The sequence below is a fragment of the Salarias fasciatus genome, chromosome 13 (genome assembly GCF_902148845.1).
Source record: "Salarias fasciatus chromosome 13, fSalaFa1.1, whole genome shotgun sequence".
Classification (NCBI taxonomy): Eukaryota; Metazoa; Chordata; class Actinopteri; order Blenniiformes; family Blenniidae; genus Salarias; species Salarias fasciatus.
This window is the reverse complement of record NC_043757.1, coordinates 23,403,739-23,423,311: the sequence shown is the minus strand read 5'-3', so window position 1 is coordinate 23,423,311 and position 19,573 is coordinate 23,403,739. Positions and strand designations below refer to the sequence as shown.

Below are 19,573 nucleotides of genomic sequence, written 5' to 3'. Positions count from 1 at the left end.
ATGATGAGGAAATGTCATATTTTTAAAGAGAGACCTAGACGCAACACAACCTGTGTAAACAACTTCACTCAAATATACAATATCTAAGGCTTTGAAACCCCTGAATCAAGAGCTGTAACTGCTCCACCGATGAATCCTTTGGGGTACTAATTGGACTTAATGGTTCATAATTGGTCAAAGCTTGAATTTAATTTCCCCGCACCTCCATAACGAGCAGCCAGAGAGGCTCCGGCGGTGGCTGAAACACCGTCCATTTGTTTTAGTGTCTTTGGGTGAGAGCCTGAGGTATAAAGTGCTCCCAGTGGTGTGTGAGCTTCGCCCTGGGAGCAGCAGTGTGTGTGGGTCGACCGATGAATGTGACTGATCATGTAAAGTGCTCTGAGGCGGCTCAAGCATTAAATTGCACCATATAAGTAAAAGTCCATTAACCACAATGGTAGACCTGCATATTATATTAATGAAAGAATATTTATTTCAATTTTCTCTTGTATAAACGAAACAAAGTTTGTTTTTTTTCCCCCCCACCTGTCCAAATAACTATATTTAAGAAATTAAAGAGAGGAATTACACGGGTGGCCAATAAAATGTTAAATTACATCTTCTTTTATCCTATCACTTCTCAAATGACTCGAACCATTTATGTTCACAGGAAAAGGCAACACACGGTGGAAGACAGAGATAATGAGTTCGGATGCTGCACTGGAACAACGCAACAACAAAAACAGCGACGGCAGATTACCATTGCACCATTAATCATGTGTGGTTTCCTTTAACCAAAGCATCAGAGAGCTTTCTTCAATACTCACTGCAGAATGCAAGGTTAATGAGTGCGGTTGAGGGGCATGGATACCGGCCTTTATGGTGTCATTAAAAGAAAAGAAAAAAAAAAGGAAAGCCTCTCACTATCACACATGAAAGACGTGGCACAGATGGAGGAATGCAGCGGTGCGTCTGATGAAGGCCACACAGTTCAGACAGAAACTCGAGCTGCTTCACATGTGCTCCCTGCAACACCAGCACATTTCAAACACTGCATATATTCATGTTTTCGCTAGTCATTTTGAAATACGCAAGCTTCAAAAGTTGGCCTGTGGAAACCGGAGTGAGATACTTTTCCTCGTGGATTTTTTGCAGAAGGACATTTTCTTGAGTCACGCTTCTCAAATTCATTCCACTCTTTCAGCAACATTCTTGCTGGGGCTAATAAGGAGAAATAGTGACTTCATGGTTTTGGCAGGCAATTCCCCAACCCCCAGACGTGCACTTGTAGCCTACTATCTCAAACACACACACACACACACACACACACACACAGAAATGAGCAGTGAAAGACCAGGATTATTCCAAGATGACTGTGAATTCTTTGTACCAAGGATAAGGCCATGGAGAAACAGGAAGCACGGCACTTCTTACTGCAGACACTCATCTCTAAATCCATAGCGTGCGGCTTCCGCTAATTTTCTGGCGGGTTGACTTGAATCACGAACAAAAACAAGGAGTCGTCTGTAGCGAAGGCACTCATTCGCAGCTACAAGGAACTCTTAGTCACTCATTGTCAGGAGGAAAATCATCTTAACCACGAACAAAGGGACAGATTAGAGGCAAATGAGTTTGCTCACTGCAGTTATTATTTAATGTGTAATAAGCTGTTCAGACATTAAAAAATAACCAGTGTGATTATAAAGCAAAGGGGGATAATCAGATTTATCAGCCTTGACTAATCCCTCCTACAGTTTTCTTTCCGTTGTCCAGTAAAAAGTTATATAAACAGCTTTCTGGATTTTAAACATTTCAAATCTTCTGCCTCGACTCTGAATGAGCCAATCGGAAGCAGCGACTGAAGGCGGCCCGGAGGTGACGTCAGGGAGCGCCGGTTTATTTACAGTCTGTTTCTTTCATTGCCGCTGTCTCTGGAGCGTGCGTCCCGGGGTGATGCAACGGCCGGGTAACCGACGGAGGAGCGCATCTGCTTCTCCTCTTCCACCTCCCAGATGTCACATCGCCGCCACATCACACACCTTCCCGGCATGCACAGCTCAGCAAACACGAGAGAGGATGAAAGACAGAGGGGGAGAGAGGGAAGAGCACGCAGGGACGACTCACTCCTCGCGCTCATTTCCTCGTGGTCTTATGATGAGAGCCAAAGTTAGTCCGAGCAAGGGTGTGGTCGCCGACCTACGTTGTAAAAATGTGCACGGCTTGTTAAAAAACTTACAAGCAGCTGCAACACATGACAGCTTTACGCATCTGGGAGAACGTTTTAGACCCTTAATGTGGAGGGATTGACGCTGACATGGGGTCACATCCTGTGACATACTGATAGATTAAATTAAAAAGCTTTGGGGCATTTGCTGTTGATGTTCCATATCTGCCTGGTGCTTCCCTGGAGAAATCCTCTGCCAGACAGGAGACCATGCATTTAATGTTTACGACAACAGCAAAGCTGATTGCTCGGATATAACTAGCACTCAGCAGTTACAGTCGCACAGCTTTAGCCCTTTGGCAAGAGGCAGAAAATAACAGTAAGTGAATCATGTCAGCCCTCTATCTTGTGTTTTTCATGTTTTCTTTTTAACCAACAATGCTAAAATTAAAGGAAACACGACAATATAGGAATTCATAATGTGCAATCTATTCATACATTATAGGTGTTACTGCTGATATTTTAAAATAGTACAAGTGCATGGCTCTCTCCCTTTACTAAAGTGTCTCCAATGTAACTAATCTGTGCATCTGATTGAGGAATGTATCCCAAGAATAAGGAAAATTGCTGCAACTGGCACTTTACAAACATATGCCCACTGACTCTATGAAGTCAAATAAAGTGCACGCTCTTTGTAAATAACACTACAATACACTACAATTACTTTGTCATACAGTAGTACTCAATTTGAAGGCAATCCATAAGAAGGATTCAGGCCCATTCAGACAGTTCTAAAACTAAAAATAAGGAATATAAGAGACTGTGGGCTGCTCATGCTTCTTGAAAATAATAGATTGTGTCGTTGAGATAAGAGTTTATATCTATTCTTGAAAATCTTGAAGCAAAGAAGCATCCTTCAAGGGATGATCTTTAATTGCAAGAAAATGCTAATAAAATAAAACGTTATTATTATTTCTTGCAAGTTACTCATGGAAAGTATCAATATTTTATCTCCAAGGGTAAAGCAGATCAAAGAACCTGTACTCGAGAGTCCTCCGAGGTGTAGGTAAAACCAATAAAAGCAAAGTACACAAGCAGACAAGACAAATAGTGAAGCAGCAGGCCAGTCCCTGAACGATACAGCTGAGAGGTCAGCGAGGGCTTTTAGACTGAAGCCAATAAATAATAGGCAGAAGGTACTGATTCAGTACTGCGGCCTCCTGGATGCTCTGGGAGCAGCGAGTCCTCTGGACCCTGAGGGGTGGAGAGAGCAAAGCACGAACAGAGTCAAGACAAGACGGTAACCTCTGGGCAGACAAACAAAAGGCTTTTCCAGCCCCCCGTCGGCTATGTCTACCATAGGCTGAGGTGCAGAGGTAAAACCTATTGTTCCTCTTAAAAAGAGCAGCCAGACTTTGTCTGTGATTCACATGATACCAGAAAATTGCCAGGCTACGTTTCATCAGATCACTGAACTCTATTTTACTGCCCATCTTTAACGATGATATCTATATCTCTCTGTACGTGTAATATCTGTGCAGAATTTCTCAAAGTAACTCCAGAACTCTGAAATATAAATAAAAGGAACCGGTCAATCGTAGAAGTGACAGCAGAGTAATGAAATGTTCCCAGTTTTGGAGCACACAAAGCCACAGACTCCTCCAGGGACGTCAGGGTGAGACTTTGATTTCATATGACATTTGAATTTAGCTGGCCTACTTTTACTTTCTCCTCATGAATGAAAAATAGCTAACAAAAAGCAAAGGAGTGACGAGTCTTACTTTGTTCAGAGAAATCCGCCATTGGCTCCGTTGTAGAAGGAACCTGCATGAGCTGCTTTCTTGTCCCAAACCGATCATCTTTATCATAAATTTTGATGTATGATGAACAAGCCTGTGCTTTAGGTTTGTTATGATAAAGACTCGTCATCACATATCCTGAGGCTGAATGTCATTTGACAAGAGTGCAACGCAGCCAAGGATGCTCCTGCTCTAAAGAGCATTAAAGCAGGGGGGAAAGAATTAAAGACTGACGCAAATAAACATCCATTTCAACACACGAAGCAATCAAACGCCTCATTTAGCTTTCATTCTAGAAGCAAATTACATATCTGACAACAGCATTTTACCAGAGTGCGACAAGAGTGAGTCTAAAAACCCTGAAATAAGATTCCAGCTCCACCAGACTGAAGCCAAAAGCAACATTAAACGATCATCGCTTCAGTGCCTGAAATGAGGGTTCAACACAGACTCGGCTTCTACAGTTTACTCTGCAGCACAAATTTATTGTCAGTAAATAAACTACTTATGATCCTTGAAGGAAACACATTTTCTCAGCAAAATACTCCCTTTATGGTATACTGAAGTAGTTATCCCACATCAGGTGAACATGCAGTTTGTGAAAAAGACAAACACTTACACTAACAGCGCTCTCTTTCTGTCTCGCTCTCTCTTTTCCCCTGTCAATTCAATGATATCAGCTAATTGCTGATTTTTTGTGAACTGGTCCTTATCAACGGCACTTTTCTTTCCATTAAAGAAAATCTTGTGTTCTAGAATTGACATATTTAGTTCAGTCAGCTTTTTGAGATATGCATGTCGCAATACTGACGCACTTCCAAACGCTGTGTGGTCGAATTGCACATCTGTTATGTTTACCGGAAAAACTTTGATCTGTGATTGGAATAATGAGCTCAGTTAGGGGGAGAAGTGAAAGTTATACGACTGTTTACTTTAAAATTGAGGGAGAACAGATCTGATTCAAGGCCGTTCTGTGCTCTAGTTATCAGTTAAGCTGATGAAAATATGTTCACGACAGAGAAAACTATTTTCTCCGACAATCCACAAACCAGTGAGGCATTTGTATTAGAGTTTTAAAGGCCGACTTTAATGCTGACCTTTCTTCTTTTAGAGAAAAACAGATAATCAAAAATGCTAATAAATTGTACAATTAAGATAATTCCACAATAATGCTACTAACTGAGAACAATCCAGCAACATTAATCTGATGTGACGGGATCACTGCACCGCAGAGGGAGATTATAAAGCATTATGTTACCAGAATACTACTGGCCTGAGTCTGCAGAAACCTACGTGTGCATGCGTAACTACATCTTAATACATGTTAATGTGGCAATGGGGGGAGAAAAAAAAGCCTCCTGCGTGGCAGAAAAGACCATATGGTGCAGACAAGCAGGCACACGCTGCACATGTGCAGTTGGGGAGGAACAAATAAGCAAATACCTCCATTTAGCCAGCATCCATCCTGCATGCTTCATTGTTGTGAGCAAACACAACGGAGCACGCCCGAGCCCTCAAGACATAAGCCCATCACATGCTCCATGACCCTCGTCTGCAGGATGACCTACAGACCCACATATGGAAATTTATACTCCACGCATATTTAGGCCTTCACGGCATCAAAGTTAAAAACACAGCCTGCCTTTCAGCACCATAGGAGAGTCATGTTATCATTGTCAGGCAGGCTGAGAGGAGGAACCCGCGCTTTAAACAAGATGTTATGCTGATGAGGAGATGATTAAAAAAAATAGATTATTAATAATCCAAAAGAGCTAATGAAGCACATGCCCCACAGCATAGGCTTTTTTAGAGCACGGAACCATTCTCTGAAGCGTGCGTTCAGTACATTTTTTTCAGATAACGCTACAGAAATACACTAATGTCTGGAGGCAGCTGGTTTAATGGGGCACAGGAGCAGCAGAATATACTGTATGAGGGAAATTAATGTGCAAACCTTAATTACCCATTAAAACATTAGAGGAATAAATATTGTACTATGCTAGAACTGGCAATTTTTTGTCACTCGATTGATTGTACACAGTAGAGAACACAAAACAACATCAACTTGCTTGCTGTTTTAATAATTCCTATACAATGTTAAACAAAATCTAAACTTCCTGTGAGTCATGTGGATGTAAAACCTTTTTCCTGCACACAGTAAGGTATTTAAACTGGTTTGAGACAGTCAATCTCTCCCACATACTGTTGTTTAAGACTGTCATAGTAGGTTCATCCACTGGCTGCTCAGAGTTTATTACGGCCGTGCACGGCCCCTGCTGAGGATATAATGACTGGCCCGTGGCTCTCTAACAGGAACATTAGCATCTGGCCAAGCCCGCTACATTTATTATGGCACCAACATTTATGCTGCCCGCAGCAATCGCCTGACAAAAACAGTTAACTCTCACAGTGGCAATGAGGAGAGAAAAGAAAATACAACAGGACAATCAGGGGCTTGCAGGAAGAGAGATGGGAATGGAAACTATCCCAATTTAAGATTGATATCTGCAGTGGAAAGCCAAAGGGGAGTACAGTACGTTACACCCTGAAACAGATGTAATGGTCACTCTGTTTTTTATTTCATTTTACCGACACACCCGTGATGTTCCAAAACAAGGGAGAGGCTGATGATTTTCCCCTCGTTTTTCACTGTCCCGTCTTTCTTGGTTTCTTACCACACACTTTCTTTCTCCCCTTCTCACATGAGCCAGACTGTCACCAGGCAAAGCTATCTGACTCTCATAACCCCTTTTAATGTTTCTACTCTGGCAGATAACAGAACTGAGATTCACTGCTATTTTTAGACACGGACTCCCTGCTACAACTGCAACAACAACACGTTTAACGACTTCAAATTCAGATGTCAACTTCCAGGCTGGGCTGTTTGCTTTCCGTCAGAAATAATACTCCCCCACCACTGAAGTAAAATGAACTCACTTCCTGGACTTCCTACTATACACAATGGCCGTGGGCAGGCCAGACAACAATCCCCCAAACGGTTCCACATCCCAACTGAACACTGACACACAAGAAACACTTATTATGCATGCACAGATTTCTCTTTGGCCAGAGACCTGCAGTCTGATTTGGACACCAAACAAGAAAGTGAGTTTAAACAAATCGGATCAGGAAAAGCAGAGCAAGGAGTCTTTTCAGAGTTAAGCCAGTTCAGAGGTTGAAGTTTTGAAGACGTTGAAGTTTCAGAATAAAAACAAATGAAGGACTATCAGCTGTTTTCGCCTGTATCTGCAGCATAATGGAGTAATGGACACGTATATAATCAGGCTGAGCTGTAGTCTAGTTTGGGCATTGCTGCAGCTTCCTCTCCGAGAGAAGAACCGTCCTGTGACACTGACACAGTTTTTTTTAAAATGCAACTGCCTGTAGAGCTGGCCAGCCGGCCAGCAGCCACATTTGCAGGGAGGACAGGAAGAAGGCACAAAAAGGCAGAGTGAAGGGAAAAAAAAAGGGGGGAAGCAAAGAAGCAAAGCCAGGCTGGTTGGTATTATCTGCACATTTTGTGGCTCAGACCCAAAATATTTGAATTCTTACAGCTGAGGGAGGTGAGTAACAAGACTTGGTGGTATAGTGTGAAGCTCTTTAGTTTTCCAGGAGAACTTCGGGATATGGGTGAAAGTTATCACGTTATAACAGAGTTCATACGGATTTGGGTAGCATGGATAAATGAATATGGACTTCAGTTGTATAGAACAGTTGTATAGATTTAAATAATATAAATTCACAAAGATGTGACAGCTGATAATACATAATTAAGCCCATTCACAGTTAGAATGTGAGGGTAAGCAATGACAGAGCTGAAATTGATCATGCAAAGTATTGATATTGTGCTGTTATAACACATTTAAAGCTGATCCTTTACCAAAATGTATGTGTAATGTGTCGATGAAAGCAAAAATCAAACTACACAAAGAGAGCGGATGTATGTAGGCCAGCTACATCTGCCCCGTGAAAACAAAGCCTCCACACAGAAGAGGAGGAGGAGGAGGAGGAGGGGGCCGACACTGGGAAACACTGCACATACAATGCATAGTGAAATATCACAAAAAAATGTATCAATCAGATTATAAATGCTTGGACTGGGACTGAGAGAAAGGGCGAGCCCGGAGCGAGCAGGTCTCCAGCGAAATAAACAAAGCGCTCAATGTGACCGACCTTCATTGATGTGCATCCCCAATGTGACCACCGAGGGATGCACCTCGGGAAAAAAAAAAAACAGTCAGGTTCGCCGGGCTGTGCTCATCTGGACCGACGAATAATGTAAACGAATGAGTAGTTCTGTGTGTTTGTTTGATTTTTTTGTTGAAGAGAGGCTGAGCAGTGAGGCTGTATGGAAGGCGGAGGCTTGTCATGCCGCTCACAATAGTAGCCATCCTTGCTAGCCAACAGCGAGTCACACCAGTCTGGTCAAAAACGTGTATTTACACCACACTTATTTCAACACTTTACGTTATTTCACTGTTACTACTGTTTACTTATGTATTTGAGCTGGCAAAACACCCGAGAACGTATAAGCGCTGAAAGCCAGCACTGGCATCAATAGATGAGCATCGAAAAACACTGTTTTTTCCAGCCTGCGGAGCAGAACTTGAAGGGAGCACCGTTCACGGACAAAGCTAAAACCCCGGCGGGGGTCAACCGACTGGAATAGAGGAAAGGGGTGCTGCTATGCTTACCCTGCCCCGGCTGCTGGAGGTGCGTGTCTGGCTCTGGGAGTGTGTGTGAGCGTGAGTGTGTGTGTGGAGCCCAGCCCAGCCTGCTGCAGTTGGAGTGCGGTCGGTGGCCCTCTGCTCCGCTCCGCTCTCCTCTCCTCTCTCCTCCTCTGCTCTCCTCTCGTCTCCCCCTACCGTCCCTCCACAATAAGCTGCTCCCAGCGAAGTAACGGCGAGAGCAGCGACATCCTGACAGAGAGCCGTCAGGCCGCGCGCACACACCGGGAATGCCACTTCCGGGAACGCCTTTTCAAAGGAAAAGCACGAGGCGATGCGGCAGGATGCAGAGATTTGAAAGTTTTGTGAGCCATTAAAAGAGACAGCATTTATGCGCAATCAGTTCAAGTCTGCTTAATTTATATAATGCGAACGAGTCTTTTGTTGTTTGTACTCTTTTTTGCAGTTTTAATAAAAGGTTGCTACAGCAGATCATCTCCAACCAGTTTTCTCTGAATTTTCAGTTACAGTTCAAGTAAAAACCAAATAAATATTCAGCTGTATCACCATCATGGCACTTTATTTTTTATCTAAAACGTTGAGAGAATTACACAAATCAGGGATTAAGTCATTTGAATCGGATGATATAAGATGGTACTTGTCACAGATTTGTTGAATAATTTCATGGTACATCCTCGATGACAATAAATAAATATGGGAAGAGACTCCTGATTAATGTTGAGGTAGTTAATTCTCTCACTTTGTGGTGAGACTATTCCAGGTTTGAATCTGACGGGGTCCACGTTCAGTGCAATTGACTTTTTTCTTCCCCTGTATCTGCAGATTTTCTCACATTACTCTAGTTTCCCCCCACAGCTGTGTTTGTTTGCCCTGTGTTGGACTGGATATCTGTCTACAGTCCACGGCATACCCTGCCTTCACCCATCAACAACCCTGCTCCAGCAGAACCAGTCTCAGAAGTGCCAGATTTATTCAGAATATAGTTTTAAAAATATACATGCAAAGATATAAGGTTAAAACAAACAGATTTTTATTACAATTCAAGTTATATCTGATAATCATCATGAAGTGACTTCTTGCAACAATAATTTGTGAATGACAGCAGAAGATATGTGCAACTTTTTGAAAAAGACTATTACGGATAGTTATTAAGGAGTATAATTTCATCTGTCTGTCTTGTGTTTCAGTGTCTGGATCATCGGTTATATGAGTTGATGATGTAGGCTTTTTTTTTAGTAATTATTGAGGTCCGTTAAAAGTTCTGTGCAGACTGCACTTTTCCTGAAATAAACTCACACATTGGTACGTCTTTATACAACTGAGTCAATGCCAAAAAACTAAACATTCAAGGAATGTGTGGGCAGAGACTATCACTGAGGATATCAAGTGAGCAGAAAATGGATTATTGAGCAGCAGATGGTGTCTGACATCACTGTGGACAGACTGATCCAGAGGATTATACTGTGTGAGAATGTAATATCATTTCTATTTTTTAATAAGCCCATCTTTTACTTTTGAAACGTGAGTCGTCCTTTCCGTTGGTTTGAGTGTTTCCTCTGGTGAGCTTCACACAGCTCCTCCAGTCAGCCAGCAGCGCCTGCGTCTACACTTGCAGCCGTGGACGCTTCCAACTCAGCCAGAATGGACGTCGACCAGAACCGGGTGGGCGGGTTTCCTGGACTCGCAGATTGCGTTCCGGGGTCTTTTGTTAAAGTACCAGCACCACCTGGGCTGTGCGGCTCGGCTGCCGGCGGACTGCAGGGTGTGTGTGAAAACAAGACCTGGTGGTGCATGAAGCACAGTGTTAATGTCACACAGCGATAATAAACAATGCTGCACACGTGCTTCACAGTTAACTTTTATATTGACTCATGGTTATTAAAGACTGCAGAGTCGGAAGATAAAATCCGCAAAAAAAAAACAAAAAACAATTTAACTGCTGAAACGGTGACATATATATGCTTTTATTCCTCACAGGCAAAATAATATGATTGTTTTGCTTTACGTTTAACAACTGACCGTGACTTATTCTAAGACGATAGATTATTAAAATGTAGTAATATAATAAACATCTCCGATAATATAATCATAAAAACGACACATCTATAATAAAAATTTAAAATCTTGAACGCTCCACACTTGTTTTGTTTGACCTAGTGACGCAATGACGTTTTGTACATGTCGACGTAGAAGCGCTCGTTTCTTTATCAGGGATGAACCGCCGAAACGATCTGAGTGAAGTGTACAGAAAGTGTTCAGTGGCAGTAACGAACCAGTTTTATTTTGTACGTTTTAAATATTTTCACTTGGTTTTATCGTCAATACTGCTTTAAAAGTTGACTTAATTAAATCATATAGCTTCATAATGCATTGTTGTAAGCGATACATTAACCCTCAACGGTATAAATATGGTTGTAATAATATGTAAAGTATATAGTGCGCTTAAAAAAATATAAATCTATTCGAAATATATTACTGTTTTATACGTTTGATAGAAAGTACCTCATATTTGCATGACAATAGTTCTTCGCCGGTAGACTCCGTGAGACAAAACGAACCCTCCTGTCTGTCGTATGGGCGTTGGATGTTGGAGCAGGAATGTGCGGCTGCTAGCGAATGGACTGACATCATGGACGAGCAGCGGGGCGTTCAAACCTCCAGACGGACCGGGAGCGGTGGCAGGTCGCTGTTATCGGCCGGATCCGCGGTGGCGATGGAGATTAAACGGAAGAAAATTCGACAGAGTGCCTTATTCCTTCAAACCGAGGTACGAGGCGGTGTTTTTTAATTGTCACAGTTCAAATGTAGCCGCAGGGTTCAAAGTGCAGCGTCTCCAACGGACACGAGCTGAAACTCGATTGTTTGTGGTTTGTGTTAGCTCGACTGTTATTACAATAACTTTCATCCTAAAGCCTTTTCTCAAACGGAACGTGGTTTGCATTTTCTTAAAACAAAGCTGCGATACTCGCTGGTTTCTCCCATTTTAACACTTTTCATCCGCCTGAAAGCAGAGCCGAGCGCCGCCTCTCTGGTGTCTGTCATGATCATGTCTCTTTCTTCATTGTTGTTGCTGATTTGCTTTTCTTTGCTGTAAAGCTGCTCAAACTAATGTCCTTCCAGGCCAAAAACACGAAAAGATGCCCCCGTCTCCAGAATGACACTCAGCAGATAGTAAAGGATATGAATTTGTTGTGCATACGACAGATCTCTAAGAAGCTGCAGGTGCATCATGTTGGTCTCTAGAAAGTGGAAGTGATGATGTTTGTTTATCTGATATATACTGAACCACTAAAACACCACAAATATTTCACAGTTGATCAACAGTTTTAATCTTATTTTAGTATTTATAAAGGTAACAGTGCTCAGTTTGCTTCAAGATAACCTGCAAGATAGGTTTTTCTTTAACTAAATGTTTGTTGCAACGTGGAGATAGATTACATTACATCCAGAGATGTTTCTATTTTGATCCTGTTATAAATTTTGATCACAGTATGAAAATTGAAGGCCCAATATGAAAATTGGTGATTTACTAAAATGAATTAAAAGTCCCCCTAAATCAGTTCTGATATTCCAGCGAGATAATGTTTTGAGGTGAAGAGATTTTATTTAGTTTTTTAATTTAATGTAAGTCACACTGTTGTTTTATTTTGGTATGTTTTCTATATGTTAAAACATTCCAATGCTTTGAATTGATTTTTGTATTTGTATATCTTTATTTGCACCCGATTATTTGAAAAAAAAAGGAATATAATAACATTGAATTAGTACTTATCATATCTCTGAAGACTTGATATAGCAGACATCACCATACTCCACTTCTAAGTAGTGAAATGTTGTCCAGAAAGAGCCTCAAATAATTTTGTGCTTTTATCATCTCATCAATACGTCACCACCCTGCATCTTTTCCATCAAAACATTGCATGATCCACTCATGATCATCTACTTAAAGAAACCCATTTATTGCATATATTTAAAAAAAAAAATCACTCTAACACCATTTATCCTGTCAACAGTCGCTGCTAACAAACTAACCAGTTTAAAACATAGCAGTAAAGCTTTCCCTCTGTGTTTTGATCATATTCGTCTTTAAAAAATTTACACACCGTTCCATCTTCTGTCTGTGAAGAACACAAACCTACAGGAGAAGCTCGACTTTGAGATGCGGATGCGGGAGGGAGCCTACAAGCTTCTGCTGGCCTGCAGTAAGAGACAGCAGATTCTCAACGCCTCCAAGAACCTGCTGACCTGCAACGCCAGGATCAAGGCTTACCTGGCACAGCTGCAGAGGAAACACGAGGAGCAGGGCGTGATGGGAGCTGCCAAAAGGTGAGGAATATTTCTTTACTTATTCCAGGTGAGAAACAATTCTTCCAGGAGCTGAACTTTCTTGAGACAAATAAGAACTTTTATTTTTGGGCTGAAGTAGAGATCTAAGTTTGATTTTTGCTTTTTTTCCCCCCCTTTTGGGGATTTTTAATAATTTTATTACAGATTTTCAGATCCAGTTTCAGAGGACCGTTTTCCCTGTTTTGGGACGATTGCACTGTCTGGTGAGTTTGCTCCACATTTTTTTATTTTTTTTTGTATCTCTCTCTTGCTCTCTGTCTGTAAAAACAAAGTAAAAAGTTGAACAACATCCTGTCTGCCTGTCTGCTGATGCAGGGCTGCGCATTCCCCTGATGTGGAGGGATTCAGACCACTTCAATGACAGAGGGAGTACGTCTGCCTGTATTTTGGCTTCATTATCATTATTTTGTGGACGTTTTAAACACTAAGCCCTTCATTCCGTGCCTTGTGTTTGCCAGGCTCTCGCCGGGTGGCTCTGTTCTGTGTGATGCAGCTTGGATCGGAGGTGTTCGACACGGAGATGGTGGTGGTGGACAGATCGGTCACGGACGTCTGCTTCGAGGGAGTCACCATCTTGTAAGTTTTCCCTGATCCTCCATTGAATAGCTTCATTTTAGAGGTTTTGCCTTCGCCTTGGTCACACAGCATCCTTTCCTTGATGCTGCGGCTGAAGTGCTTGCCTCCTCCTCCTCCTCCTCCCCTCAGTAAAGAAGCAGTCCCCCAGTTCGAGCTGAAGGTGGAGCTGTGGAGCTGCGCCCTGGAGGAGGAGCTCACGTTGGTAAACACGCCAAAGAAACTGGCCAAGAAGCTCCGCAGCTCTCTTGGAAAGACGACTGGAAAGAAGCTCTGCTCCCTGCTGGACACTCCAGACCCTGACACCTTCCTGCTGCACAACCCAATCCCATCGTATGTGTTATGTTATCCCATAAAATCTTTTATAGGCTCTTGGCTCACGGTTTAAGATTTTTTTTTTTTTTCCCTCTCTGACTGGGAACTAACTCGGCTATGACTTATTACTGGAACAATGGGAGTAGCTGCAGGCTCCGTGAGGCTTTTGTAAGCAAATAACACAGAGTGGGTATTAAAACAAGGGTTAAACCAATATTTGTGGCTGTGAATACAGATATGTTTGGCCTTCAGACATTCATAGATTTCTTTGTGCCAATAAATAAAGCTCTTTTATTAGGAAACAGTGAATGTTTTTAATATACCCATCTGCAGTGTGTTTGCGACAAGCAGGAGAAGCTTACTTTAAAGCGTTCAGAGCATCGAGTCGGTCTCCGAGCTGAACATCTGTAAGTGATACGCACCACCTGTTCAGCAGTAGGAATACTGAGATCATTACGCTTTTTTACAAGAGGAAATAATTAAAAAAAAAAAAATACAAAGCAGAATATGTGTCTGAAGGCTCTGGGTTTTTCTGTAGTGATTCATTATTTAACTTTTTATTGTCACAGTTAAAATTAGACAAATGTATTAATGCAGAGCGCCTGAAGAGTGATTAATTCTATATCTGTGTGTCTTTCTGTGAACAGTGGAGCGAAGTACAACCTGCTGGCCTACACGACACTGTGCCTGCCCGAGGCTGAAGGCAGCTTTCAGTCCCACTCCCTCATTGTCCTCCAGAACGGTAAGAATGGGAATATCTGGGGATAAAAGGGATTATGCTTTTTTAGCTTCTGATTTAATTCGGTGTTATGATAATGACACAATGCCTTTACGCCATTAAAACGAAACCCCAAATTAAAGAAAATAGCCTGTAATTAAAGTTTAGCCTGGATTACTTTTATTTTTCCTTTCCGTTGGCGATTAGGTGGATGAGAACGTACAGGCAGGTCTTTGTTATCTTCCTGCCATATAAGGCGCAGACTCCTGCTAGGAGTTGGCACCACAATGCATCAGTGTTCAGGTTCACAAAGCATATTATGAGTCCTGCAATGACAAACTGTATTTCAGGAACAGCTATGAAAAAAACCAAGCCATGCTGTAATGAAGCATTTGCAAGATGGCAGTGGTGGTAATTTTTTGGGAGATATTTTGACCTCTGCTCTTCATCCTGACAGCCGAGTGGTCGTCCTGGCTCCCGCTCTACGGCAACCTGTGCTGCCGGTTGGTGGCCCAGCCGGCCTGCATGACGCAGGACATGATGGCCGGCTACCTGAGCCAGAAGGTGTGTCCTCAAATGTTTTAATGTTGTTAGAAGGACATGCACGCCTGCTTTATTGTTTTGTTTTGTTTTTTTTAACTGTGAATTGTCCCGTTTCTTGTGTGTTTTTAGCAAACTGTGGAAGGGATGAGCCGCTGCTGCAGTCTGTACTGTGTGCTCGGTGCCGGATTTCTGTCCTGTTACTTCACTCCAGAGGAGATCGAGGCTAAAGTGGAGCCCACTCTCAAAGTACCCATCAATAAGGTGAGAACGACTTAAACATCAGATTTTAAAGAACGCAAAATCCCCAAAGACTATTAGTGGGTGTCCCTGTTGTGATGACAGTTTAGTCTGTTTTTGAGTAAAACTAAATCAAATACCAGATCCATTACCGTCACTTTCATTCTTGGTTTTCAGCGTTTCACTGAACATTTTCAGACAACCCAAAATATAAAATGCCACATTACTCAGCGAGATCCTGCCTCACAGCTTTGGCATTCTGCTGCTGAATTAATCTCGTCCTGCTCTCTCAGCGCTGTGCTTTTTGAGTGCAGCATCTCGCAGAGTGCGGTGATTTGTAAACTGTCAGCCTCATTTTCAGCCCGTGATAAACGAGTTGCGTTTGACTCCGGCAGGACACTCGGATCTGCGCCATGGAGAAGGCGTCGGTGGGACAGAAATCCCGGAGCCTGTCCATCATCAACCCCTCGCCGGAGGGGTCTCAGACCCTCGTCTTCACGGCGGACAGCAGGGAGCAGCTGGACGACTGGCTGGACGCCCTCTATCAGCACCTCTACGATCAAAGTGAGCGTGTTTACTGTGTCCGTTCCTAAAAGCCGCCGCTCACATGAAAGCTGCTATAAAAGGCCCTTTTGGTTATTGAGACGAAGGAACGGATCGTGTTAAATCACGTAATGCACGAGAGGAGCGGCGTTTAGCTAAACACTCTCAGCAAGAGCAGATAGTCTAACCTTTATCTGCTTTCCTCGCGCCCGTCCTTGTTTACAACCAGGCCAGTGGCTCCACTGCTGCCACCGGCTAATGAAGATCGAGGTCGCGTCACCAAGGAAACCATCACTCTTCCTCACCAAGCAGGCCGACTCTGTTTACAACGACCTCAGTGAGTAAAGTAATTGGGATGAGTGTCCGAAAGTGAGTTTGTTGACAGTTTTACAGGATTTATATTGCAGGAGTTGATTTGAAAATATGATTCAGTGCTCACAAGAAATGAGACAATGAAATATAATATATCCCGCTGTTTGCTTCTGTTTCAGTGGTGATCCAGATCAATAAATCCTGTGTCTGCGCATAGTTTTGTATCTTCTGTTACGTGTGTGTTTATAAAATTTTCTTTTTAAGCCATTTCAGCTTTGCTGAACTTTAATTGTATTAATGTTTGTCATTTATTTGATTCCTGTTCAGTGTTCAGCTGTAGATTTTGCTTGACTCGCAGGCATAAATTCCCCCGGAAAGTTTGAGAGCATCACAGACATCATCCACAATAAGATCGAGGAGACGGACGGCCACTTCCTCATCGGCCACGACGAGGAGCGCGAGGCGCCCAACTGGTCCACGCTGTTCGACGGCTCCCAGTCCATAGTGGTGCAGAAGAGTCTCCTGTCCCACAGCAAGACCTCCACCCCTTTCACAAGCCCCAATCCCAGCGCCAGCTCGACGCCCGTCGGCGGCAAGAAGCGGCGCGCTCCGCCGCCCCCGGCCGACCGAGAGCCGTACGCGGCGCCTCCCCGCCCGGCCAGGCCTCCCCTGCCCCCCCAGCACCGTCACCCCCCGCAGTCCAGCCAGGAGAAGGAGAACGCCGACGCTCCCCGACCCGCCACCAGGCCGAAAACGGGCAGGCCGTCTCTGGACGCCAAGTTCTCCGCCATCATCCAGCAGCTCCAGAGGAACAACGCGGGCGGAGCGGCGAGGAACGCCCCGCTGGGCGTCCTGGACGTCCAGCCGCAGTGTCAGCCTCAGAGGCCGGACTGCCAGACCCCCGAGGCCGCGGCCGAGCACGGCTTCGTCAGGGCTGGCGGCGGTCCGGCTCCAGTCCCTGCGCCGAGGAGCAAACTCAGGAAGTCTTTCAGAGAGAGGATGAACCTCAAAATGTTGTAACTTCACTTTGAGGATCATGAATTAACATGGAGCCGAAGCATGGCTGGATCACAGCAGAGGGCTTTGCTGCTCTTTTTAACCAGTGTTCACATCTGAAGCTCATCAATAACACTTTCCTTTTCGCATTCAGTGTAAAAATTGAGACGGTAAAAGAAAATCTATTATTTCGAATGCAGTCACTCATTGACACGCTACAGGCGCCATAAAATAACACTTCATTTTTCATGTTTACACTCCAGTCAGGCTCCATGTTTTCTCATGCTATGCTAAACTCACCATTTCCAGCCTCAGATTTAGTTTACAACTCATCTTGTATCGTTCAACGCAGCGTATGTTTGGGTTGTGGTCTTTTAGCTTCTCACAATGTTCATCATGAGAAGCCTGATTTTACTGGAATTATCAGTCCAGCAATAATCCATGTTTGTATTTTTCATGTCTGAACATTCTCACGTGCAGCTAACCCATACACGGAACCGAAAGCAGTTTTCTGGCTGCGGCTCCGCCGTCATCAATCCCACTGAAATGGAAAGGCTTATTTCTGCGCTCTGCCACTGGAACACGGGCTGAAGAAACAGCCTTTCGCAAAAGCACTCAAATTGGAATTGATCCATCGGTTAACTGCGGACAAGTCATTCCTTTTGGAACTATTGACTTATTCTGCTTACTGTGACGACTTTATGACCACTACAGCCCGAATTTAAAGGAGCCGGCTTTTCGGGGCATTGCAGGCACTAACGTGACTTCTCCGATGCCCCAGAGGCCTTAATAATGGAGCGGCCTTGATTTTTCACTACGTCCAACATAATTTAATTCTGCAGCCAATAAATGCTGCGAACATAATCGAATGAATGAGTCTTTTGAGTGGCTGAAATAATGAATGCCATTGTGAGTGTGTTTTGAACGCTGCCAGCCACTAAATATTTTAGCCACTTAGCGATATTTTGTTGAAGAACGGTCTTCATAATTACACGGTGTACAAAACATTAGGTCCAACTACTTTCTCTGAAATTGCCTGCCCAGATGAAGCGGTGCGGCGGAGGCCCAGTGTCACCGCGTTTTTAATCTCGCCGTCTTCATTCTGTTTGATTTAGAGGGGCCGATGTAGAATCGAGGGGAGGTGGATTACAGGGGGATTTAGTTTTAAGCCTTGAAAGGGAGAATGGATCGCACAAAAGGGATGCAGCTCGATATTAGCGGTGTGTCAAATGTTTCTTACGCCCGGCGTGTTTTTTTTTTGTTTTTTTTTTTTTTAGCCACGCATCAGTCACTTTGATCTTGTAACTGTACACACCGTGGAAAACGCTCACAAAAAAAAAAACAAAAAAAACCTCAGAGATGATGCGGTTCCACCTCAGGCGGCACCATTATTACAATAATTATATCGCTCTCCCGCGTCCTCCATCAACATCTCGACCATCTTTTCTGGTAAATTAAGCATGGCGGAGAAGCGCCGTGTGAAGGCGGAGGGCCCGGCGTTGTTTCGGTGGAGGTGAATGTAGGAGGTGGCCTCCGTGAAGAGCAGCTGATCTAATGCGGGGAAAAATGCACAGCTGCTTTATGAATGAGATAAGGGCTGAAAGTAATCACTCCAATCTCTTTATAATTCTTGACAGCAATAACGGCGTTAGGAATTAGAAGTTAGTGTTTTTAAATGAATTGTTTTAACAGTCTTTATATCGGATAATACCTCCAGATCGTCTCAATGTTTCTTATGGCTTTTTAATTATTTAGAATTTAAGTACCACTTTGTTGATGTACTTGTAAGTAGCGATGCATTCATCTTGTTCTAGCGCTGTGTAATTTGTGCAGAACTGTTAGTTATCTTTGTTTCTTAAGAAGTGCAATTTTCCACTAAATCTCTGTTGTCTTGGAAGCTAACTGTATTTTTTTTTTTTTTTTTTTTATTATTGCTGATCTGCAATAAAACGGCCTACATCCTACCCTGGTGAGGCTGCTTTATTTTTTTGCTGAGCTTGGAAGTATTACTGAATATTTTTCATGTTAAAGGTTTACCAGGGGGTGGCAATAAAAGTCAAAGCATTGCTTTTATTGCGGCCCAACACACATCCCCATAGAGATGCATGCACTGGCACATTTCTGTACTGCAGCAAATACTGGAGAGGCTTCTCTGGCTCAGAGCCCAGAAGTAGCCTGTTGTGAAGATTAAGGCGGATGGAATCTCATAGCCAGATAATGGTATTACAATAATAAAACCCCATTCACACTGCATTTACTCAGAGAAAAACAGAACATTGCACTGATGCGAGCGCGCCGCCGTTAAATATCACTTTATTCAACTCCGGCTATTTATCAGCAGTTCAGTTTAAAAAAAACA

At 43.2% G+C, this 19,573-nt stretch overlaps 2 protein-coding genes across 5 annotated transcripts in view; one reads left to right on the top strand and one right to left on the bottom strand.

The window, feature by feature from the left end:
• cep170aa (centrosomal protein 170Aa) overlaps positions 1 to 8,747 on the bottom strand; it is a 37,254-nt gene extending 28,507 nt beyond the window's left edge. For 3 of the 4 annotated variants that reach the window (XM_030106136.1, XM_030106140.1, XM_030106137.1), the window contains exon 1: positions 8,637 to 8,747. The gene's annotated coding sequence lies outside the window, so the exon portion shown is untranslated. The remainder of the gene's footprint in view (positions 1 to 8,636) is intronic. The other variant, XM_030106138.1, reaches the window with a different exon arrangement.
• A 2,467-nt stretch (positions 8,748 to 11,214) lies between these two features.
• rtkn2 (rhotekin 2) lies at positions 11,215 to 17,283 on the top strand. The gene is made up of 12 exons (XM_030106144.1): positions 11,215 to 11,397; positions 12,757 to 12,956; positions 13,122 to 13,180; positions 13,293 to 13,346; positions 13,436 to 13,553; positions 13,683 to 13,883; positions 14,513 to 14,607; positions 15,041 to 15,147; positions 15,256 to 15,387; positions 15,759 to 15,927; positions 16,136 to 16,243; positions 16,577 to 17,283. The coding sequence occupies exons 1-12, from the start codon at positions 11,215 to 11,217 to the stop codon at positions 17,236 to 17,238; spliced, it is 2,088 nt and encodes a 695-aa protein (XP_029962004.1). The 3' UTR covers positions 17,239 to 17,283.
• Positions 17,284 to 19,573: the final 2,290 nt, after the last annotated feature.